This window comes from Zingiber officinale, chromosome 8A (genome assembly GCF_018446385.1).
Source record: "Zingiber officinale cultivar Zhangliang chromosome 8A, Zo_v1.1, whole genome shotgun sequence".
In the NCBI taxonomy this organism is placed as follows: domain Eukaryota; kingdom Viridiplantae; phylum Streptophyta; class Magnoliopsida; order Zingiberales; family Zingiberaceae; genus Zingiber; species Zingiber officinale.
This window is the reverse complement of record NC_056000.1, coordinates 84,824,752-84,849,786: the sequence shown is the minus strand read 5'-3', so window position 1 is coordinate 84,849,786 and position 25,035 is coordinate 84,824,752. Positions and strand designations below refer to the sequence as shown.

The window sequence follows — 25,035 nt, the reverse complement described above, 5'->3', positions numbered from 1 at the left end:
CATTTTTAGTTTGTATGTGTTTCCATTGTATTTCCGCTGTGTTTGGTTCTGGTACAGCCGAGTGGGCTGTTAGTTTTACATATAACTGCGTGGTTGTGTTTTTATTGTATCAGCCGAGTAGGCTGCATATAAACTGCGTGTTTGTGTGTATATTCCAGCCGCCTGTGGTTGAGGTATATTGTGCATTGTAAAAATGATTCATATTGTCACCCGTACAGGGGAGATGCTGTCGGAATTTCCTCGCCGCTCACTTGGCTACCAGGATTCATAAACTCTACTACTTAGCCTGGAGGTCTAGAGTTCGAATCCTGGGGAAGGCAAAAATCCACTGCCAGGGGTGGAAAGTCCTAGTGAGTAATGGCACAGCCGACGACATAAGGGGCAGCTAGTGGGCCGCCGCAAGGGTCGCCCAAGAGGCCAAAGGGTCGGGTTGTTACAATAAAAAGGCGTCTTTTATTGTAACGACCTGGCCCCTCGACCCCTTGGGCGGCCCAACTGGCGGCCCATTTGGCGGTCCCTTGGAACTCTAGATCTCCAGGTTAAATACTAGAGTTTATAAATCCTGGTAGCCAAGTGAGTGACACTCACTTGGCTACCAGGATTTATAAACTCTAGTATTTAACCTGGAGATCTAGAGTTCGACTCTTGGGGAAGGCAAAAATCCACTGGCTAGGGGTGGGAAGTCCTTGTGAGTAACGACACGGTCGAGGGTCGTTGGTCGACGACATAAGGGGTCGCCAGTTGGGCCGCCCAAGGGACCGTCAAGGGGCCGCCAAATGGGCCGCCAGTTGGGCCGCCCGAGGGGTCGGGTCGTTACAGAAGCTAGACATATGGAGATTCAGGTGGGTTAAGGTTGACCGGACACTTGGTGTTGGGAAGCCCAAGTAGATCAAATGATTGATCGGATACTTGGCATGAGGAAATCCAGATAAGTCAAGGGTGACCGGACATATAGTGGAAGTCCAAGTGGGTCATGGAGGACCGGACACTTGGCATGAGACGGTAAGTCCAAGTGGGTCAAGGTTGACCAGACACTTGGCACGAAGAGAAAAGTCTAAGTGGGTTAAAGGATTGGCCGGACACTTGGTGTAGATGTCCCAGTAGGTCAAGGTTGACCGGATGCTAGGCATGAGGAGTTCCAACAGGTTACGGTTGACCAGATGTTGAAATTGGGGATCCTACACTTGATTTAAGCAAGTCAAAGGGAGGTCAATCGATTAGACTGTAGTCTAATAGATCAGTCGATCGATTTGTTGTATGCACAAGTGAAGGTTGTTGGAGTGTATACTGAAAGCCTAAGCTTTGTAAACATTCATTATGAATAAAGAATCACATTTGGTCAAATTGTCTACATTTAGTTGTAGTTGTTCAATTAATTTATACTGTAGATAACATAGTATGTGGTGCTACATGCAGAAGATGATGTTATCAGTACCTTATAAATTATAAACAGTAGCTCACGACCAAAATGGAAAGGAACAAACCATTAGAAGGTCGTAGTGTAATTAGGTATCAGTTTATCTTAACTGTATAATTACACTAGTACACTTAGAGTGTATTGAGTAGGACCATTTGAGGTCGTTTCTTTTATACTGACTTTATAAAGAAACAAAGACCTCGGTTATTATGGAAGTGTGTGCTCTTAATCCTAATATAATAACAAGCACATATATTTGATATTTATTTCTTTAATTTATCAATGGGTGAGATTTAGTTCGATGAATCAATAAGCCCGATAAGTTGGGAAATGGTATCACTTATAGTGTGTGTTGTTGATTATAGAAGGAAACTGTGTCCTAGAGATACTAGGTTGATAATGTCCTCAAGAGGAGCTCATAAGGATTGTCATGTTAAACCCTGCAGGTAGACCTAGTCTGACATGATGATAAGGTTGAGTGGTACTACTCTTGGACTAGGATATTAATTAAATGAGTTGTCAGTAACTCACTTAATTAGTGGGCATTCGATATCTTAAACACAGGGAGACTAACACACTCATAATAAGAAGGAGCCCAAAATGTAATTTTGGATTGGTGCGGTAGTTCAATAATAGTTCTCTAGTGGAATGAATTATTATTGATAAAATTAAGTTGTGTGTTCAGGGCGAACACGGGATGCTTAATTTTATCGGGAGACCAAAACCAATTCCTCCTCTCGGTCCCTATCGTAACCTCTTATTTATAGAGTACTATACCCACCTATACCCACCTTCTATACCCACCTAAAGGGGGCCGGCCAAGCCTAGGTATAAATTGGGGTGGCCGGCCCTAGCTTGAACCCAAGCTAGAGGGGCCGGCCAAATTAAATTAAAAAAAGAATTTTAATTTTAATTTTTATTATGTGGAAGATATAATTTATTAAAGAGAATTAAAATTAAATTATCTCTTTTGTAAAAGATCTACAAAAGATTAAATAAAGAGATTAGATCTCTTTCCTTATTTGTAGATTGGTGAGATATTTTATTTTCTCTTTAAAAATTATTCACATGTTGTAAAATTAAAATTATGGAAATTTCTTTTTATCAACCATGAAGAGATTTTAAAGAGAATTTTTAATTTTAAAATTTCCGGAAACAAATTAGGAAGTTTTAATTGTTGATTGAAACTTGTCTAAATTGATTTCATGATGTGGCCGGCCATTAGAATTTAATTGGGGAAATTTTATTTTATTTTTCTCAATTAAATCATGTCAAGGAAATTAAAGAAATTTTATTGTAATTAAATTTCCTAATTTGCTTAGGCCAAGGAATATAAAAGAAGGGGTGAGGGTGCCTTCATGAGACACAACCTCTATTATTTCTCTCCCTCTTTTGTTCCTTGGTGTGGCCGGCCATCATCCTCTCCCTCTCTTCCTCTTGTGGTGGTCGAACCTCTCTCTTCCCTTGGAGCTCTTGTGGTGGTCGGATACTACTTGGAGAAGAAGAGAAGAAGGAGAGAAAGCTAGCATCTCTTGGAGCTTGGTTGGTGTTTTGATCTTCTTCCTTGGTGAAGCTTCCTTATTGTTGGCCGAACCTAGCTAGGAGGAGAAGAAGGTGGTTGGTGGTTTCTCATCTCGGAAGATCGTTGCCCACACAACGTCCGAGGTTAGAAGAGGAATACGGTAGAAGATCAAGAGGTCTTTCTAGAAGGTATAACTAGTAATTTTTCCTTTCCGCATCATGCTAGTTATTTATGGAAATAATACCAAATACAAGAGGCTTACGTTCTAGTATTTCGAATATGTTTTTCGAAGTTGTGTTCTTTTATTTTTTTTCCCTTGTGATTTGATTGTTCTTTTTGGTTAACCTAAAGTTATTTTAGGAAATTAAATATTAGATTTCTATAAAAGGTTTTGTCTAGTCGGTGGTGGTTGCTCCCATATCCAAGAAGGCCATGTGCCTCGCCACGTCAGTACTGGGAACCAATTATGGAAATTAATATTTAATGGAATTAATAACTTAAGGTGATTTGGGTCGAACGTGTTAAGTTCCGCAGGAGATCCAAGTCAAAACCTAAAAGAACATATAGATTAAGTTTTGGATCAAACGTGTTAAGTTCCGCAGGCGATCCAAAATTTAATTTAAAAGAACACATGGTAGCTAGGAAAAGGTTCAGACCTTTGTACAAAATTTTTGTACAGTGGAACCTTTAGGTTTTCTGAGTAGCAACCAACAAAGGTTGGCCCAATCGATCAGCTGATTGATTGGGAAGCAAAATCGTGACCATAGAGGAGCTCCCAATCAATCAGCCGATCGATTGGGCATTGCTAATCGATCGGCTGATCGATTAGAGCTGGTTTTCTCGCGCGATCGCGAGGAAGCTTGAATCAATCAACTAATCGATTCAGGTCTTTTTCCAGAGAGCACAGAGGTGCTCTGAATTGATCAACTGATCAATTCAAGTCTTCCCAATCGATTGGTTAATCGATCAGGATGTGACCGTTGCAAAGGAAGCATCGAGTTTAAAGCCTTCTTCCTCGCAGTGAGTCATAAGCTCTCCACTGTTTTTCTTCTCATGATTCTCACAGGTTCACGCTAGTTCTTGAAGCTTTCTTGGAGTAAATTGTTGCTGCACTTCCAAGGTCAAGAGGCATTCCATACAAGAAGGAGAAGCAAGCTACAGTTTCGCAGATCTTGTAAGATTTGATATTGTATTAGTTTGTATATTTTGTTCCTCTTGTATATCTATGTGTGTGAGCTTGTACGAGGCTTCCCCGCCTCCGGTAGTTATCGAGAAGGAGTGTTTTATTAGTGGATGAGTGAGTGAGGGTCGGATCCTTGGATTAGTCACCTCTTCTTGAGGTGGATACCAAATAAATCCATATTATTAGCATTGGAGCTTGCTTCGAGAGTATTTCGCTGCACATCATCATCACGAAACAAGTCCACGAAGCGCGACGAGCTATTCACCCCTTCCCCCTCTAACTACAAATCGACCTTAACACTTCAGACCAATCAACTTTTGCACACTTTGTAGAAAGGTTAGATAAATAACACATCTAACTTTAACCTATTTGTCATACATCAAAATCAGATTATTAGTGTAACATACATCAATAATCTCCCACTTTTTGATGTAATGATAACCTATGTTAAAGTTAGAAAAAAAATGCAATAAAGCGATAAAACAAGCATTAAGCATGAAATGTTTAAAGTGAGTTGATTTTTCTAACCTAACTTCACTATCCTCCTCCTTTGGCATACATTAAAAAATAAATGCATAAAGCATAAATAATTATGTAAAGGTTTTAGCAAAAAGGATTTTGCAATCTTAGTTCTTAAAGTAAGTTTCAAACAATTATGTCAAGTATTTCAAGGAATTTTCAAACAAAAACAAGATTTTGAAAACCAACTACTTAAAAAATTGCAAGTGATGTTTTAAATTAAAAACTTGTAAGGGAAAATTTCAGGTTCATTTTAGGGAGGTTTAAATGTTTCAAAAATAATTTATACAATAGTATTCAAATAATATTATATACTGATTTTGCAAAAAAAAAATATTTAGAAATAAATTACTAGGAAAAATATTTTGAAATATTTAACTTTTTTAAAAAAAAAAATTACAAGGATAATTTTTATGAGAATTTTGTAAGTAATTTTTCAAACATTTCAAAAGTAATTTTTTAAATAAAATAATTTTTCCAAATATTTTAAAGCTATTTTTTAAAATAATTTCCTAAGTATTTTTATAGAATATTTTCAAGGCAACTTTTAAAAAAAACAAGGTAATTTTTAAAATAAATTTTGAAATATAATTTTGAAAATAAACTTTTCAGATGGTGTAAATATTTTTAAAATATTTTTCAAAATAATGTTTCAACTATGTTTTGAAAACTTTAAAGATAAGACAGTAAACAAAAGATTTAAGTAAGTTTTAAGATATTAATTAAAAAGATAGCACAAAAATTTTTTGAAAAGATGATATGTTTAAAAACAGTTTTTAAATACTCTCCCCTTAAGTTAACATTCACCTTTAATTTAATACTCCCCTTTAATTCGTATTAGGGCTTGGGTATATTAAATTTTAAGATCTTAGCTTGTCACCTTCTGATTATCTTTGTTAGATATAAGAAGTTTTACCTGAGTATTTAGGGGAATTAAAGTCAGTAATACTTATGTTTAGCAAATATATTATTCACATAAGTATTTATCCATACTTATTATAGTAATTCATTTAAGTTTGATTAATTATTTAAATTAATCAACAATCAATTATTCTTAAAACAATTAACCTTGATTAAATTAATTAGGTTAAAATTAAGTTTTAAGTTAATGTAATGATTTGTTTCTAACTCACTAATAATTAATTATTATCACAAGTTTATTGATTAACTTATCTTAATTTAGTAATTTTATACTTATTTCGTTAAAACACTTTAACTTCGATATCAATTGATTGAGTTAATTGACTAGTATTAATTTTAGTTTTTCATTTACTTCATCTTTAAATTTTGATTAGATTTAACATAAGTTACATTAAATTATGATTAACTAAGTTTAGAATTAGTATTTCAGAGTTGAATTTATAAAGACATTAAACAAAATTAAGTAAAATTAATGTGCAATTCGAGTTATAATTAAGATAAATTATGATTTAATGAAAATAAAGTAAAGACTATGATTAATGTTGAAATTAAGGTTGATTAAGTTAAATTAAAGTAAAATTTTAATTAATTTTTTAATATAACATTAAGTTTAATTTAAAGCAAATTAAAGTAAAGTTAATGTCTCAATTATGTTAAATTAAGGCAACAATCAAGTTAAGTTAAATCTTTAATCAAATTAAGCTTTCAATTTATGTACAACTAAGTTTTTAATTAAGATTAGATTAAAATTAAGCTTATATTAATATTTTGAGTTGTAATTATATTAAGTTTTATTTATTAATTATTTAATTAAGTTTAAAATGTATTTTAATTAAATTTTAATTGATTTAATTATTTTTTTTAATTAAGGTTTAAAACTATATTTAAGTTTTAAGTTAAATGACTAAGGTTTTAAAAAAAGATTTTTAAAAAAAAATTAAAAAAATTAAAGGAATTTTTAAAATAATAATTTTTAAAAGGATTTTTAAATTAATTTTTTTAAGAAAAGAATTTTTTAAAAGGATTTTTCAATTAATTTTTAAGAAAATAATTTTTTAAAATAATTTTTAAAAGAATATTTTTAAATAATCTTTAAAACAATTTTTAAAATAACTTTTAAAAGGATTCTTAAAATCATTTTTAAAGGATTTTAATCATTTTAAAAATATTTTTAAATGGATTTTAAAATATTTTTGAAAAGAAATTTTAAAAGAATTTTGAAGAGGTTTTTTAAAAGAATATTTAAAGGACTTTTAAAAGAATTTTTAAAATAATTTTTAAAAATGATTTTTAAAATAATTAAAAGTATTTTTAAATACTTTTTAAAATAATTTTAAAATAATTTTAAAAATATTTTTAAATTAATTTTTAAATGATTTTAAAATAATTTTTAAAAGGATTTTTAAAATAATATTTTTTTAAAAAAAAAGATTTTTAAAGGAAATTTTAAAATAATTTTAAAAGGCTTTTAAAATAAATAAAAATAATTAAAATAATTTTAAGAGGATTTTTAAATAATAAATTTAAAAGGATTTTTAAAATAATAATTTTAAAAGTGATTTTAAAATAATAATTTTAAAAGGATTTTTAAAATAATTATTTTGAAAAGGATTTTTAAAATAATTTTTAAATAGATTTTAAAAATAATTTTAAAGGAATTTTTAAAAATAATTTTGAAAGGATTTTTAAAATAATTTTAAAAAATTATTTTTAAATTATTTTTTTAAAAAAATAAATTTTTAAAGTTATTTTTAAAAGGATTTTTGAAATAATTGTTTAAAGAAATTTTAAAATTATTTTTAAAGGTTTTTTAAAATAATTTTTATAACATTTTTAAAAGGATTTTTAAAATAATTTTTAAAATAGTTTTTAAAAGGATTTTTAAAATAATTTTTTAAAGGATTTTTAAAATAATTTTTAAAAGGATTTTTAAAATAATTTTTAAATGGATTTTTAAAATAATGTTTAAAAGATTTAAAAATAATTTTTATATAATACATTAATTATTTTGGAGGTTCCAACTAGTTTAGTGTCTCCCTCTAAATTATTGAACTTTTATTTTGTTTAATTAAGGTTAATCAGATTTTTAGTTAAGATTTAGTTAATGTTTATTTAATTGTAATGTAAGGTAAGTTTTTAATTTTGAATTAATTAGGTTGTTTAAATTGTTATTCTTTAAAGGAGTGTATTTAAGTTTTAAGTTTTCTTTTAATTTTGAAATTATTATTTTTATTTAAAAGATTGTATAATTTTTTATTAATTTTTATTTTCGGTTAAATTGTTTGAATTATCTTTCTTTGTAAGTTTATCTTTAATATTTAATTTCCAATTTATTAGACTTTGTTTTGATTTTACCTAAGTGTTTGATTTTATCCTTATATTTTTTTTATTGTTTATGTTTATATTATTAATTGAATTTATTAGATTAGGTTCATTATTATCTTTATATTTAAATTTTTATTAAAATAGAAATTTCTAGATTGACGTTATCTAGATTGTCAAATATTTTATTAAGATATTTATTAATTTTAACTAGATCTATTTCTTTATTTTTAAGTTATGAATTTACCTTAATGTTTGAATTAATTAAGTTATTTGAATTTATTTGGTCATTGTTCTATTTGGCCAAGTCAAGGTTAATATCAATTTGATCAAAATCTTTATTGACTTGATTAGAATCTAGACTGTTTTGTAGTTCTGAATTTTAATCATATAAATCTAGATTATCATGCATCATACTTGGGATAATTTCATATTTATCTAAAATATCATGTAGATTATTTAAACTACAATTGATAGGGGTAATTTGATAAATTATACTAACCTTAAGCACATTCTCTAATTTAGTAGGCTTCTCCGTTAGATTGGATTCAAGTCTGGATTCGCTTTTGACCTAATCCTCTAGCTCCATTGACTCCTCGTGAAGCTTGGTCAGTCGAGTACAGAACTCATAGGCATCTTGGTGTGCTCCAATTTTGCATGTGATTTCATTAGATAATAATTTTACAATTGAATTTATTACCTTTCTATGGCTTCTGTATTTTGGGCCGATCACCTCAGTGTCATGCCACCATCAAAGTTGTTCATAAGGATGAAGCATTCCATCTGCATCCTCCACATATTGAATTCGTGTCTCTTGTATATTTCATATAGTGGTGGTTCGTGAATGCTCCATCCTTCTTAATGAGACATTGATATACTTGCAAAAATTATAGACAAGTAGTAATTTCTAAGACTTTGTCATGGGATAAGTAGTGTGGGAGATAAAGAAATAAGGAAGTTTCACCAATTTCAAAAATAATAAAAAAATATTATGATAAATTTATCAATTGGGTTATTTCACCAATTCTAACTAATAGTGAAAAAATAAAAGTGAATTTAAAAAAAAAATTGGAGAAAAAAAACGAAAGACATAAGAATAATTTTTAATTAAAATGATATATAATTTTTTTAAAAAAAAAATCTCCTTTGCCTGATTGGTGGTTGTACTAATTCAGAGCGACATCTTCTCTTATACCACTTGTTGGATCGGAAAGACGCTAGGAGGGGGGGTGAATAGCGTTCGTCGATAAAAATTGCAAGCGAATTAAAAACAAGTACGCAGTGGAAGAAAAAAATATAATGCTAATAAACGAAGTTTTACTTGGTCTGGAACCTTCGACGACTCCTACTCCAAGACCCGCACCCGTCAAGTGCTTTTGTTGGGCAATCACTATCAGTTTGTAAAAAGTGTTACAAGAGTTGAGTACAAGAACTGAAAATAAAAGTTATCGACAAACAGAAAGGAAACAAAATGCAGTCTCTCGTTCCACGAACTTCGAAGCAACCTTTCAGTGTTGTCGGAGCCTTTTCGAAGCAGCATGCAAGAGAGAAACTTGTAGTAGTTGTTGTTATGAAGTTCCTGGTCGAAGGTCTTTAAATAGGCCCATTCCGAGAGCCTAGACCACGTGGCTCGGCCAGTCGACACGTTCCACGTTAGCTTGTAGATGAATTTTGCTGTCCGGCCACCTGGACCGACTCCGGGTGCCTGGATCGTCAGGGCACCCCAGGCACTCGCTCGGGTAAGATTGGTCTGGGTGCCCGGACCCCTTTTTCAGCTCCTTTTCCTAGAAAAAAAAATGGTTAGTCCTAAGCAAAAAAAATAGGTTCATCCTGTAAAATCGAGTTAGTACAACTCGGCAGATAAAAGTAGTAATTAGATCTCGTCTCCTCGAGACCAAGATTTATTCAAGATCTCTACTTAGGTTTTTCAAATAGACCTAAGTTGGATCAACGCCTACAGTTCCCTCGACGGGGTCTTCCCGCCAGTTGTCAGGTCCGCAGATCCAACTGGACTTCGGCTGATTGTCAGGTCCCGCGGACCCAACCAGACTTCCCGTTAGATATCGGGTCCCGTGAGCCTATCTGGACTTTACACCAACTATCAAGTCCCGCGGACCTCGCTTGATTTCAACATAATGTTAGGTCCTTCAGACCAGTCAACTCCTGCACACTTGGTAAAAAAGTTATACAAACAACATATCTAACTTTAACTTATTTGTCATACATCAAAATCAAATTATCAGTGTAACTTGCACCAACATGAGCTTCTTATATATATATTTTACTGAGAGTCTGAGACACCTGGAATCAATACATATACAAATACATATACAGATTCAAATTTTTTTTTTAACTATGAGATTAAGTCAATTAGATTTTATCTTTAAGGTTTAGTAGTTAGATTATAGTATTCAATCTAAAAAAAATTAAAATGAAAAAAAATAGGTGCTCATCGGATATATATTTAGAGTGTCTAATAATATTTTTTTTGTTTATTTTTTTTAATTCTAGGGTTAAGTCAATTAGATTTTACTTTTAGCACACAGGGGCTAAATTATAATGTTCAAAGTAAAAAAAAATAAAACAAAAAAATTTAGATGCTTACCTTATATATATATATATATATATAATTCAAAATTTACAAAAATTTTAATTTAAAATTTTAAAAGAAAATATTAACGTATTTATCATCGAGGCGATTGAATTCATTCTAGGCACCTCTAGCGCCTCCTTGTGCACGACGCAGAGATGAGTCGTGCAGGTATCTTAAACTATCATTATATAATTTTAATGTGGTTGAAATAATTTTAATTAAGTGAACAAGAAATTTTAGTGTAACAATTCGTGTAAATTTTTGACTAAATTGTAACTATTTTACTCTATTAAAATTGCTAAATAAAGCATTTTATAAAGGCGCTTTTTTATTTTTGCCCTTAATTATTTATTCCCATCGTAAATTGGCCCTGAGATTATCACGTGCTAATAAATATATAATAATTTTATAAATTTATGATTTTTATCTTTTCTTTCTCATAGGAGTTCTAATTTTTCTAGTGTTATTGTTCTTTTTTACATGTTTAATAAAATATTAATTTATAATTTCTACCATCACGTGCGAATATTATCTTTTTTTATTATGTATTATAGATAACTAAATCTAAATTTTACATATTTTTAATCAAATCACAATAATATAGACATGGACGGATCATGAATAACATAAAGTTTTAAATATTGTTTTTAATAAAAAAAAAACAAAAACAGTTGATGTGGGAAGATGACCTATTGATGTAAAGGCTAATGGGAATAATAATATAAGATTTTAAATAACAATTAATTAATTCCGAAGTGTAGAACTGTCATGGGCCATGGCATTTGGGCCTAGGCATGTTCTGGAGGTCCAAATGAGAACCCCCAGCCCAATTCCAACATCAATTTGGGTCACTCGAGCCAATAGGGTTAGTCTGAGCTGGTTCGATCGGGTGATGTCCCTATCATCATTTCGAAAAAGGCTTAACCGACGAAGGAGGTAATTTTGTCGTCCATTAGAGTAGGATTAATGAATGTTTATAAAGAGACTGTGGACATGCTTTTAAGAACAATTAGAGGAAAGCGAGCAAGTGGGGATTGATTTGGACCACTTGTTAATCAACTATTTAGATTGATTTGCACTTTGATCCAACGACTATGAAGGGGATCTTCACTAAAACCCCCCGTGAAGGAGATCTTCAATTTGATTCGATAAAGATTTCACGTCCCTTTCTATTGGTTTCAATTAGAAGGTCTTTATCGAGAGAGGACAGCGGAACCACCTTTCATGGCCTTAATTATGGTTAAAAGACGTCCCACGGATTAACAGTTAGTACTCTAATATATTTTAAAGTAAATTTTCATATGTAAAATATCTCATTTAGTATTTGACTTTTAGGATAAAATGTCCTATATAATTTACATATCTATATCTAGTCAAGAGCCGACAACATTGGACCTGAGATGAACATTATCATCTTTTTGCTCCAATTATGATTAAAAGATTAGGACAAAAGATCAATTTCCGGTGGCCTCATTGTCCTCGAGAAAAAAATTTTCTCTCACCTCCTAGTCACTTGACGACTATAAATTGACACCGTGATTTATTTCTCTTCACATAACATAAGAATAGACTGTGAATGATACCTGGATGAGCGTAATCACCTTCTACTATAATTATAGTTAAAAGATTCAGTTGGCTAGAAGGTAACAAATTTACTATAATGGGTTAAGGATTAAATCCTAATCATGTATGCATGCTCTCGAAGAAAATTTTTTCCCACCCCTAGCCACGTGGTGGTTAGTTATAAATTGATCCTATGATTTACTTCTCTTCACGTAACCTGGAGACAAGTTATGAGGGCGTTTGGGATGAGCATTATCACCTTTTACTACAATTATAGTTAAAAGACGTTCTCACATGTTGATACGGTTGATAACTACATAGGTGGTTGCTCCAATAGACCTTGGGTCAATTTCTAATAGGTGTAAAATGTCTCATTAAATATTTGACCTTCTCCATGTAAAAGGCCACTTTACTAGGGTAACATGTTGGACCGATAATACTGGGTTATTTAGACTAAGTGTTACCATTTTTTACTTTAATTATGGTTAAAGACGTCTCCACAAGGTACCCAATTGGCTAGAGGGGTAGATTTAATATAATGAGGTATGTATCAATTTCCGACGGATATATATCCTTAGGAAAAAGTTCCTTGCATTTTCTATATATCTGATGATGATTAACTATAAATTAACTATATGATTTATTTTTCTTGGACTTTATGGGAGGATAGTAATCTTGGTTAAAAGATTTCAACCATTTTCTTCACCCTAATGTGGTAGGGCTGATTAAGATTTAGTTAATCCATTATAAAATTTTACTTTTAGTCCAAAAAAAAATTAATAAAAAAATTTCCGTCAGTTATTAATAATTTATCCCAACTCATAAACCTAAGTTTTTTAAATCGAATCTTCGAGCTTACACCAACCACGTCCTTCACCTTTCCATTAAAGTTAAGGAGTTGACTTATCTTATTTTATAACTACAAAATACTCATCATAAATATCTATAAAAGTCAAACTTTTAAAAGATGGCAAAGTGAAAGCCAACACACATTTGTTCCCCTCTTTTTACCTTTATATTTTTCAATTTAAAGCAAATGAACTAAATTAAATTCAACTAAATCAAAATCTATTAATGCATTTGTTATGTTTGTTAAATCATAAATAAACTATGAAAAGAATAATAAATAATATAAATATAGATGAATAAAAATTGATCTATTCCTCTTCTAACCATAAATGCAGTCATTAATAGTAGAAATCAATTTTCGACTAATGTAGGATCTCGAGAAGAAATTCTTTCTACTCTTAATTGCTTAAAGTCGGATATAAGTTAACTTATTATTTATTTTTCTTCACGTAATCATAATCTAAGAGCATCCATATTGTTGGGATCTTAGATGGCTAGAGGGGGGGTGAATAGCCTCTTTGAAAAACACTAAACGCAAATTTCTTCAAGAACTTTGTTAGCACAGCACAGCGGAAACAGAAAACTAAAGCGAAGGAAAAACAAACACACAGCAGACACAAGGATATACGAGGTTCGGGGATAACTTGCCCCTACTCCTCGGCGTGTCCGTAAGGAGGACAACTCCTTGATCTTTCGGTAGATCACACCCCAGACAAGATCCGGCTAAAGATGTCTCCTTCTCGGTGGAGCAACCTCTCAACAAAGTCTCAGTTGATTATAGATTTAAGCACAAGACTTACAGTGGCTGAGAAAAATATTAAGATGAGCTTACAACCACGCGGAGAAGAGAACAGAGCAGAGAGCGCACAATCAACCTTCTCAGCAAGGAGCTCACAGCTTCACCAACTTGCTCTCTCGAAGGCTTGATCACAAAAGACAGAGAATTCAGAATACCCTTTCTGAACTCCTCTTCTTCCTTCTTATGTCTCTCTGCTTTACTGGCTCGAATCACCGCCGTCTGCAGAATCGCTGCTGCCAGTAAGGCGTAGCCAATCACCTCTCCTCCTCTTCTGATTCTCTGAACACATGCCAATGGAAATCACTGGCGTCTCTGGATACCAACCAATGGGTAGAAGTCAAACTGAGCAGCCCAATCGTAATCGGATTTCGCCAGTGAACGTTGATGCCCCAAATGTATCTGTTGCAGCAAATTACAGTGAAAAGGGTACTTGTCTCCTTCTCTTAATGAAGCTTAATTTGAATCCAAACATGAGAATGTGACTTGCAACCTGCAAGCTAGAAAGACTCACAGCAGATGGTTAAAAACAGATGGTGAAGACAAATACGGCAATCACAAAAAGTACATGCAAAACAAACAATACTGTGGATCGGTCTGCAGACCGATCCATGCTTTCTGGATCATCTCTGCGGACCGATCAGGACTAATCTGATCGGTCCCCGGACCGATCAGACCGATCCATGCTTTCTGGATCATCTCTGATCGGTCTGCGGACCGATCAGGAACTAATCTGATCGGTCCCCAGACCGATCAGATAGCGTTCTTCCCAAACGTTTACAGCTTCCTGATCGGTCTCCTGACCGATCAGTAACATCACAGTAGGCTACTGATCGATTTCTGATCGGTCTGCAGACCGATCAGTAAACGCTCCTGATCGGTCGGCAGACCGATCAGGTATAAAGGTTTCACTGGATCGGTCCGCAGACCGATCAGGTGTCCAAGGTTTCACTGGATCGGTCTGCCGACCGATCCAGCTTCTTGACTCAGTCCGGGTCGAGCCCTCTCTGACCTAGTCCGGAGAAACGAGCTCCCTAGCTCTCTCCGACTTCATCTGGTCCTAGAGAACGAGCTACCGAGCCCTCTCTGACTTCGCATGCCAAGCTTCCTTCTTGGACTTTTCAACACCAGATGTCCGATCACCCTTGATCCATCTGGATTTTCCCTTGCCTGGCTTCACTCACCAGGACTTGCACCTAGCTTCACTCACTAGGGTTTCACCTAGCTTCACTCACCAGGATTTCCAATCTGCCTGGCTTCACTCACCAGGACTTTCCAACTGCCTAACATCCCAGTTAGGACTTTCTCAATCAGGTCAACCTAGTCAACCTAGATTAGTAATTAATCTGAGTTAAATATCTGATACAAACTTAAATCAGTGTCAACAGCAAAACAACATCCATGTCAGACTGTATCAACAATCTCCCCCTTTTTGTTGTTTGACAACACGATTTAAGTTTAGATCAGAAATGCTCATATACCTATAATTTTAGGGAAATCAGGATCCTCCCCTAAGACGGATACACCACCAAGTCAATGACGGGAATCAAGATCCTTCCCGTTATCCTCTCCCCTAAAATCAAGCTTTCATACATTTCTAAACTTAGGTATCCTCTCCCCCTTTGTCAAACACCGAAAAGGTGCAAATGAGGTGACAAAAACTAGAAAAGGCTCCCCCTTAATCCATACTGCCTTCTTTTAACTGACCTAGAGTTCCCTCTAAGGTCACAATACGACAGTAAGAAAGACAAAAGATACAATCAAATCATGGCATAGGAACAGCATAATAAAAAAAACATAGAAAATGAAGCATAATAAGGAGCAAGCAAATATAAAACCGAGTAGCATAAATATATGAGTAGCATCAGAAGTGCAAACATCCAGGTCCAACATAAAGACTAACAAATAACATCCAAAATACAGACAGCCAACAAACAAACTGTATCAATCAACATCCTCACACTGAGGAACACCGCCATCATCGGCAGGAGGGGTGAAATCCTGAGGCGGCACGCTGGAGGATGAATAGCCTGGGTAAGACTGCGGAGGCGGGTAGCGTGCCATCCATCCGAGTAGCAACTGCTGTGTCACCACCTGATGACTGCGCATATCATCGAAGCGCTGGTCAATCTGCCCGCGCAGGTCATCGTAGCGCTGGTCTATCCGAATGCGTAGTCCATCGAACTCAGCAGCCACCATCTCCTCGTGTCGATCAAAGCGACTCTCCAGCTCGGCAATCTGCCAGCGCAGATCAGGATCGGCCTCCCCATCGTCAGCAGCAGGAGGAGCAGCAACAGGAGCAACCTGTCGTCGAGGTAACTCACCTAGTGCCCTCCCATCCTTCCACCTAACCGTCCCAGCCTGTCCTAAGATTCCAGACTTGGAAAACGCACGTTTCCCAAGTCGACAATCCTGCTTAACCATCTTTACTATCCTCCCCTTAGAGACATCAATACCCAGGGTCTCAAGCCAGTCAGTAATTACATGCCCAAAAGGCATATAGATGGTGTAACCGCTTGGCTCGCTATGGGATATGATAGAAGTATAGACACTCGACATGACATCAAAGTCAAGACGCCTACGCAACCCGTAAAGCATCAGACAATGATACGGTCGAATCTCTGCCAATGGTTTAGAAGTAATAGGGAGAAGACAGTTTGTAACAATTTTGAAAAGAATGTAATCAGGAGCAGAAAGGCTAAGGGCTGCAAATGTAGGAAAGTCGACATCTAACTCATCTAATCCATCTGGTCTCGGATGTCCAAAGAAGTACTCATAAATCGAGTCAGATGAGACATCAAGAGGATGAGGCACGGGTTCAGGCAAAGAAGGATAGAATGAGAACACCGTCCCCGAACACATACGACAGCCTAAATAACCAAAGAAGGCAATTAAGCTGAAATCAATGTTTTGCTTAGCCACTCTTGATCTATAACTACCATCAATAGTCTGATGAAGGTTGTTATAGAATTCAGAGACTAGGTCAAAATTGATATCTCTCTCTAAATAGACCAAGGAATCAAGTTTATAGTAGGCTATGGTCTCCGTAATGGCTGGACAAAACTCATTCATGTATTTTCTATCGACTGATCTACATGGGAGCAATTTGAAGGTCCTTTCCTTAAAGGATTGTTCAAACTGTTGGTTGGGAAATCTTCCCGAACTGGATGGTTGAGGTCGGGAAGGAGCAGCAGGAGCTTTGGATTTATCTTTGGACTTGGAAGTACCCTCACCTACTGATTTCTTCCTAAGGGGACACAATGGGGTAAAATGGGGCAATGAGTGAGCACCGGAGCCATCAACAATTAAGAACCGAGACAAACACAACAACAGAAGATGAGAAATGAAAACACAATGCCAAGTTCTATAGAGGTGAGGTAAGAAGATACCTTGGTGCCATCCGAACTTTAGGCTAGTGCTTCCGAGGGCTAGAGCTTCGGCGTGCAAAGAGAAGAGAAAGGGTGAGCTGTGGGAAGAGTCGGCTAGGGTTTCGCGTGAATGAGGAAAAGGAGGGATCGGGAGGTTTTAAGGGTTTAGATGGGTGTACAGTGAAGAAATGATCGGACGGTTGTCTGATCAGAAGGTATCCGAAGCCCCTGATCGGTCACCAGACCGATCAGGGAACCTCCTGATCGGTCTGTAGACCGATCAGAAAGTGATCAGTAGCATTCTGCGAAGCTGATCGGTCCCCGGACCGATCAGGGAACTTCCTGATCGATCCGTAGACCGATCAGAGATCGATCAGTAGCCCAGTGAACTTCTTGATCGGTCCGTAGACCGATCAGAGATCGATCAGTAAGCCCCTAAGTCACAGACTTAACCAATGGAACCACTGATCGGTCTATGGACCGATCAGAAGAGCCCGATGCGTATCAGATTATCCTGATCGGTCCCTGGACCGATCAGTGAGGCGCACAAAAATAACCTGATCGGTCCTTGGACCGATCAGATTATAGACAGAAAGGTTGGGAAGTTTTTGGATCGGTCTGTCGACCGATCCATCTTCTCCTGATCGGGCTGTAGCCCGATCAGTGTTTGATACTGAAATTTTCAGTGATTTCAGTAACCGAAATCCTTAGATATGTTTGATAGTTCGTAGAAGTTTCTCCAGTAAAACTTTCAAAATCAATATCTAGAACCCTGAGAATCTACAAGCATAACTATGTCCTAACGATGGGCTCTTATGGTGTGAATTTGTTTATAACTTGAGACTTTCAAATTCGACCACAAACACTGAGATTTCAGACAAGTTTCAAGTTTGTCAAAATAGACAACTCAAGGTTAAAGACTGAAATCTTCAACCTTGCTATGTTCAGTCCCAAATTTGGCAAAATATGTCCAAATTTCTATCATTATTTCAATGACTTATCCTAGTTTCAATCAAAATCACGAAAGGTATCGATCAAAGGTATCAAACATTCCAACAATCAAGGTTACATGATTTATAGGGAAAAGTCCAACCAAGTTTCCTTGGTTGGAATATATGAGTAAGATCTAGGAACCAAATACACATGAATTATGTAATGGTCTTCCCCATACTCAATTAATGTCTCTTCAACCTAATTATTCAAGAGATGCATGATACATTTTGAATAATTTGGTTGTTCCTAGCATCTCACCCCATTTCTAGCAAACAAAAATATTTTGTTAAACCTTATAGTTTGTGTGAGATGTTCCCAAGTTGCCCAAAATATTGTCCCAATTACTCTTGTCATTTTAATAATCCTTATTGATCATGGTGAAGTTCTAATGACCTAAGGAGCCAAACACATTCCCAACTCCCTCCTTAAATGACTAAATTCATTCTCCGGAAGGGGTTTGGTAAAAATATCAGCTAGGTTTGACTTTGACTCAACATATGTGAGTGCAATGTCTCCCCTAGCTACGTGATCTCTAATGAAGTGATGACGCACTTCAATGTGCTTGGTCCTTGAATGATGGACTGGATTTTTAGTTAGGTTGATCGTGCTAATGTTGTCACATAGCACTTGTACACCCTTATAAGAAAGTCCATAATCCTCTAGGTGTGTATCATCCACAACAATTGTGATACACTCTCTCCCATGGCAATATATTCAACCTCGGTCGTGGAGAGAGCAACACAATGTTGCTTCCGACTTGACCAACTAACTAATGATGAACCTAAAATTGACAACCCCCACTAGTGCTTTTCCGATCCAATTTGCACCCAGATAATCGGAATCGGTATAGCCTATCAAGTCAAAGACCTGTACGAGGGTACCATAGACCTACTCGAATTGTGCCCTTAAGGTATCTCAATATTCTCTTAACTGCAATTAAATGAGATTCCTTGGCACAGACTTGATATCTAGCGCACATGCCCACAGCGAAAAGTATGTCCGGTCGACTAGCTGTGAGATATAGAAGACTACCAATCATGCTTCTATATTGCGTTAGATCAATTGGTTTTCCACTCTCATCATTGTCAAGGCGAGTGTTTGTCGCCATTGGAGTGGACACTTCCTTAGAGTCACTCATATTGAATTTTCTAAGCATCTCTTGAGTGTATTTCGTTTGATGGACATAAATGCCATCTCGAGTTTGTTTGATTTCTAATCCAAGGAAGAATGTCAATTCTCCTACTAGACTCATCTCAAACTCACTTTCCATGTGAGAGATAAATTCATTCAAATAGCCCTTGTTATTTGAGTCACAAATTATGTCATCGACATATACTTGGGCTACGAAAATATTTTCACCATCTCTACGCAGAAATAGTGTTGGGTCTATTTGGCCTCTTACAAAGCCCTTTTCTAGTAAATAAGTTGATAATTACAAAGGTAATAACTAAAAACACACCCTTTTTATTCACCAAGATCGTCTTTGTTTTTTAATGCATTGTTTTGACAACCGATTTTGATTTTTTGACATACTGATTTTAAAATTTCAATAATATTCACCATTTAACAACTATAATTCTATAATTATTATAATACATAATTATTCTATTAAAAATATTAATTGTTACAATTTAGATTTCACATGTTCATCTAACACTTACAATTTAAATTTGCCCTATTTAAATAAAATAATACGGTAAAGTGGAGAAAAATCCCCAATTCCATTCTTAATTTTGCATGCAGTCCCCCTATCTAAAAAAGTTTGTTCCACTCCCTACATGCAAAGTTTCCTTTGCTTCAACTCCCCTCATGTAAATATCATGACCAAATTGCCCTAAAATGTTTTAGGTATAAAAAGTTTAAAAACGAGTATCATTCTGATTAAATTCAGTACTTTATAACTAGAATTCAGTACTTTATATTAGAATTAAGTATATTTTTTATCAAAATTAACCCTCATATTTTTCGGTACAAATACTCTAAAAATGAGTATAATTCCTATTAAATTCAGCACATTAAATTAGAATTGAGTATATTTTCTATTAAATTGAGTACGATATTTTTCCTGCTTAATATAATTACTCAAAAATTCAATATCATTTACCATTTAAAGAAAATCTAATAAATTTTTCATCCAATTGAGTCATTTAAAGAAAATCTAGTATAATTTCCATCTAATTGAAGTGAAAAAAAAATGATACTCAATTTGATAGAAAATATACTGGATTCTAATTTTAATATACTGAATTTAAGAGAAATGATACTGATTTTTAGACTTTTTATACCCAAAAATATCATGGGCAATTAGGTAAATATATTTGACTAGGGAATGGAAACAAAATTTTTACCACTAAAGACTGCATGCAAAATTTTATTTATCAATGAGGAGTGCATACAAAATTTCCCTTAATAATATGCATAGGGAAGTAGTTATAAATCATAACTATAATAATCCAAACTTATTTTATTTGATAATATTCACGTTTATAATAATTAAGAAAGCATAACTATTGCACGGTAGATTTATACTATTTATTAATAATAGTATGATGAGAGATAACATATCGAATAGAATATTTAAGGAGAATTGATTTGATAAAAAAAATAAAAGGGTGTTAAAAAAAATAATAAACGACGTTCGTTTTTATTATTTTTTCCCCTAATTATAATGCCTATCAAATTGAAAAAAAAAAATTTGCATCCTGATATTTTCTGTGGCAGTGAAAACCGAACACGAGTCGCCTGGAGACTCGATTGCTCGTCCCCATCCGACAGTAATTTTCCGCAGGATGGCAATTAATCGCCTGTTTTTACTATAAAAATTGAATTTTTATGCAAAATGAACAGGAATCAGAGGGGGGTTGAGCACTGATGGAGAAGGAACAGTACGGGAGGTGAGGCGGCGAGCGATGGGATAAATAATGTGGCGAAGAGGAAGCGATAAGAACTGAGGAGGAGGCAGGAAGGAGAGGAGAGGACCCCCACCTTCTCACTCCATTTCGTTGTCTTTCTTCGTGTCCTCTGATTATTTTAATCTCCCTTTCTTTCTCCACGTCTCAATCGGAGTCTGCTGCCTCGTCTTCCTTGCCGTGTAGCTCGCCGTCTTTACCTCGCTCCGTGACTCTCTCTGCAGCCACTCGGTTCCTCGCGCGTCCCTTGGAAGCGGACAGAAGCCGGGAAGGTGCGATTTTGGGTCGAGGTTTCGCCGAAAGGCGCCGCCTTTTTGCTGATCTTTACCGCGCTCCTGGTGGATGCGGATCTCGCTCCGCGGCTTTTGTGTTCTTGGTTTCCGGCTCCCTTTTTTTCGAACTTTTGGTGGATTGGCGACTGGGGAGCCCTAATGGCGGCAAGTAGGAAAGAAAGATGCCTTTTTGCGTTCTTAGAATTTTGACCGCCGTTCAGATTCTAAAATTTTCGCTAATGATTTCTCGGATTTATGATTTTCGTTCTCGATTACAGTGGTAGCGATGAAATCGCGTCTAGCAGACCTTCATGTATCTGTTCATCGTACTATTTTTTTATTCTTGAAATTGTTTTGCAGGGCGGAAACGATCTATTTCTTCAAGGAAGATTCATTATTTAGTTATATTGTCTGATCTGTTTTTGTTCCAGAGGATGCTGCACGATTCATTCTGTTTTAATTTCATAAAAGAATTCTTCCTTCAATCTCAAAAATTATTTTTAGAATTGCAGGAGGAAACATCTGTTCTCCATTGTTGATCGTCTAGTTGATCATGGGGGGACTGCTGGTGGAAGACATGGCGTATCCATGTGGCTCAAACTATGCTCAAATCTTCCCCTCCAACAACAAAAAGAGCACTGGTTTCAGTAGCTTCCTTCCACCTTCGGTGGCCGGATGCGTGGTGGGAGGAGAGGGAGATCTTGTCGACATGCCCCCTGAGAACTTTGCCGACGCCGGCGATGAAGAAAGCGACGAGGACATCGACATCGAAGAGCTCGAACGACGCATGTGGAGGGACCGGATAAGACTGAAGCGCTTGAAAGAACAGCAGCAGCAGCAGCAGAGCAAAGGCAAGTCGGGCCAATCCCAAGAACACGCGCGCCGGAAGAAGATGTCCCGGGCGCAAGACGGAATCCTCAAGTACATGCTGAAGATGATGGAGGTCTGCAATGCTCAGGGCTTCGTCTACGGCATCATTCCCGAGAAGGGCAAGCCGGTGAGCGGAGCCTCTGATAATCTCAGGGCTTGGTGGAAGGAGAAGGTCAGATTCGATCGGAACGGACCAGCTGCTATCGATAAATACCGAGCAGAGCACGCCGTTCCTGGCTCTGCCGGCGGAGATTTCAACTCCGGCACTGCTGCCTCTCATTCGTTGCAGGAGCTTCAAGACACAACCTTAGGCTCTCTTCTGTCGGCTCTGATGCAGCACTGCGATCCACCACAGCGGCGATTTCCACTCGAGAAAGGATCGCCGCCGCCGTGGTGGCCTACCGGGCGAGAGCAGTGGTGGGCTCAATTGGGCATCCTGAATGATCAAGGACCGCCCCCATACAAGAAACCGCACGATCTTAAGAAGGCCTGGAAGGTCAGCGTCTTGACGGCGGTGATCAAGCATATGTCTCCTGACATCGAGAAGATCCGCCGGCTTGTAAGGCAGTCGAAATGCCTCCAAGACAAGATGACTGCCAAGGAGAGTGCGACCTGGCTTGCGGTCGTTAAGCAGGAAGAGGAAATGTTTATGAAGTTGCATCCAGAAGCTCGCCCGCCCGCTTCAACGGGGAGCAGTATCACCGGAGCATTCTCCTTCAACTGCTGCGGAAGTGAGTACGACGTTGAAGGTGTCGAAGAAGGCAACGGGAAGTTTGTTAAGTCTGCTCCGGTGAAGGAAGAAACCGAAATTGAGTTCATTCAGAAGAGAACTTTTACGGCACCCGATCCGGGGATGAACCAGAGGATCTATACCTGTGAAAATGTGGTTTGCCCGCACAACGACGTTCGCCGTGGATTTCTCGATAGGAATGCTAGAAACGGTCACCAGTATGCTTGCAAGCTTCAGAACACTCTTGTGAAGAACGGCCTTCAAGTGACTGAGAACGAGCCTTTGGCGTATCCTTTGCTACCGGATACCGCACAGAATCCTTCTTCGATCGGATCGAGTCACAATCCGATCGACATATCCGACTTGGGTATTCCTTCTGAGGGGCAGAAATCAATCGATGAGCTGATGAGCTTGTACGAAAACAATATCAACGGAATCAAGAACTTCAACGTCGGATATTTGACCATGTTCGAAGAACCGAATGGCCTTCATGCTAGAAACAAGATGCAATACAACTTATTCGAACACGGTCCTGGAATCGGTGGCGACCTCTTTGAAGAAGTCGATAGCTTGGCGGATCAACCGCGGTATGTTCAGGAAAGCGTGGCACACTTTCAGCAACAACTTAACGAAATGCCCGGAATGGAATACTCAGACACTATGCGAGGGGCTATCGAGGTTTCTTTGCAGAAGCAAGGTGGATTCAACTGGTTTTGTTGAAAGAAAGGGCAATGGAGTTCGAACACACTCTGAATCTCTCGCCCTACACGTAATTTTCCTTGTTATATCCATCGCGAACCAAATATTACTATGTTAAGCATGATATTTGCATTAGTGTGCTTAGTGCCGATCGATACTTGTATCTGATCAGCTTTATAAATATCCGATGTTTCAATATATATTTTGACTGTACTCCTGTCTTTGTTGTAAATATTCTATGAAGTTGAGATGAAACTAAGAACTTGTTGTCTCAATTATAGTCATTCTCTACGAGCACTTTGCTTTGTGCAACATTAGCAAATTCCACAGCCATCCGTGTCGGCGTTGGACACCGATACAAAGCGAATAGATAGGGGAAGAATCTAGCTAGGTCATACTTACTTTCTTTTTCCTTTCTATCTTCGGTGCTCTCCATCTCATCTCTCACTTTCTTTAGCTTTGAAAGCCAAAGTGGAGTGAAGGCTTTAGGACTTTTACTAGGCAACCAACACAAACCACATTGACACTCGTTCCATCGAAATGGCAAAAGCTCGCGAAGGATGGTGATGGTTTTGAAGTGATTTCGTGCTTTCGCCTAACTCGTGGTGTCAGTGTCGAAAGCATCCCAAATACGACGACTAGGAGAAGACTTTGATGCATCTTGCCGAAACAATGAGTGACCTAACTTAATTCTTTTTTATTTTTGTGAGTGGCACTTGAATTCTACCTGATTCAGCTACATAGTGACAAAGTTGGAAGTATTCGTCGGACATGATTGAGCTGCACAAGGACCATGTGCGTGCCATTCTATCGAGACAAATACAGCTGGATGATGACGAGGACGACGACAATATATGATTGAGGTTAGAATAAACTTTTGGGGGGAGGGGGGAAACAAAACTTTCCACAAAGAGAGGTCTGAATTCCTCTCCATTAGGGTTTGCCTAGTATAAACAACAAAAAAACCCTAAACCCCTAAAGTTGACCTTTTCAGCAGCCTTGATTGATTGCTCTATCGAGAACAGTGACTGCCATGAAAGGACTAGGGAGGAAGATCCGAACAATTTCCTGTTCAACAAATGTAAATTTTGCAGTCAATTCTCCTTTTTCCCGAGCTCTTTGTTGTATTCATTTATTTTAACTCTCTCACGGAGACCTTTTTTACCGATACAACAACCCGATGCAAGAGACTAGTTAACGATAGCTCGAACTATGTCGAGTCATTGTGTGTTGAGTTTGTTCTAAAACTCCTTTTGAGTGGGATGTTACGACGACATGAACTAAAGCGGCACGGATTTTTACACGAACGCCCTTAGTTTTGCATAATTCGACTTGGAGCGCACTTTAAAAATAAAGCTTTCCATCTTCACTCTAGAGCGAGCAGATATGAAGCCCTCCCGGCCCATTAGGTCCGGGCCATTTATGATTAGCGAATCAAACAAACTGTTGAAAGGTTCTGATCTGAGTGGTAGATTTATAATATGTAATTTATGCTATAAATTTTTTAAT

At 36.4% G+C, this 25,035-nt stretch overlaps 1 protein-coding gene across 4 annotated transcripts; it reads left to right on the top strand.

The window, feature by feature from the left end:
• Window positions 1–20,970: 20,970 nt before the first annotated feature.
• LOC122009788 (protein ETHYLENE-INSENSITIVE 3-like 1a) lies at window positions 20,971–23,801 on the top strand. Of its 4 annotated transcripts, none has more exons than XM_042566077.1 (2): window positions 20,971–21,227; window positions 21,740–23,801. In XM_042566077.1, exon 2 carries the CDS (start codon window positions 21,781–21,783, stop codon window positions 23,545–23,547), a length of 1,767 nt encoding a protein of 588 aa, XP_042422011.1. In that variant the 5' UTR covers window positions 20,971–21,227; window positions 21,740–21,780; the 3' UTR covers window positions 23,548–23,801. The 4 variants fall into 4 exon arrangements, with proteins under 4 accessions (XP_042422011.1, XP_042422012.1, XP_042422013.1 ...); XM_042566078.1 differs by having other exon boundaries at window positions 21,732–23,801; XM_042566079.1 differs by having other exon boundaries at window positions 21,588–23,801.
• Window positions 23,802–25,035: the final 1,234 nt, after the last annotated feature.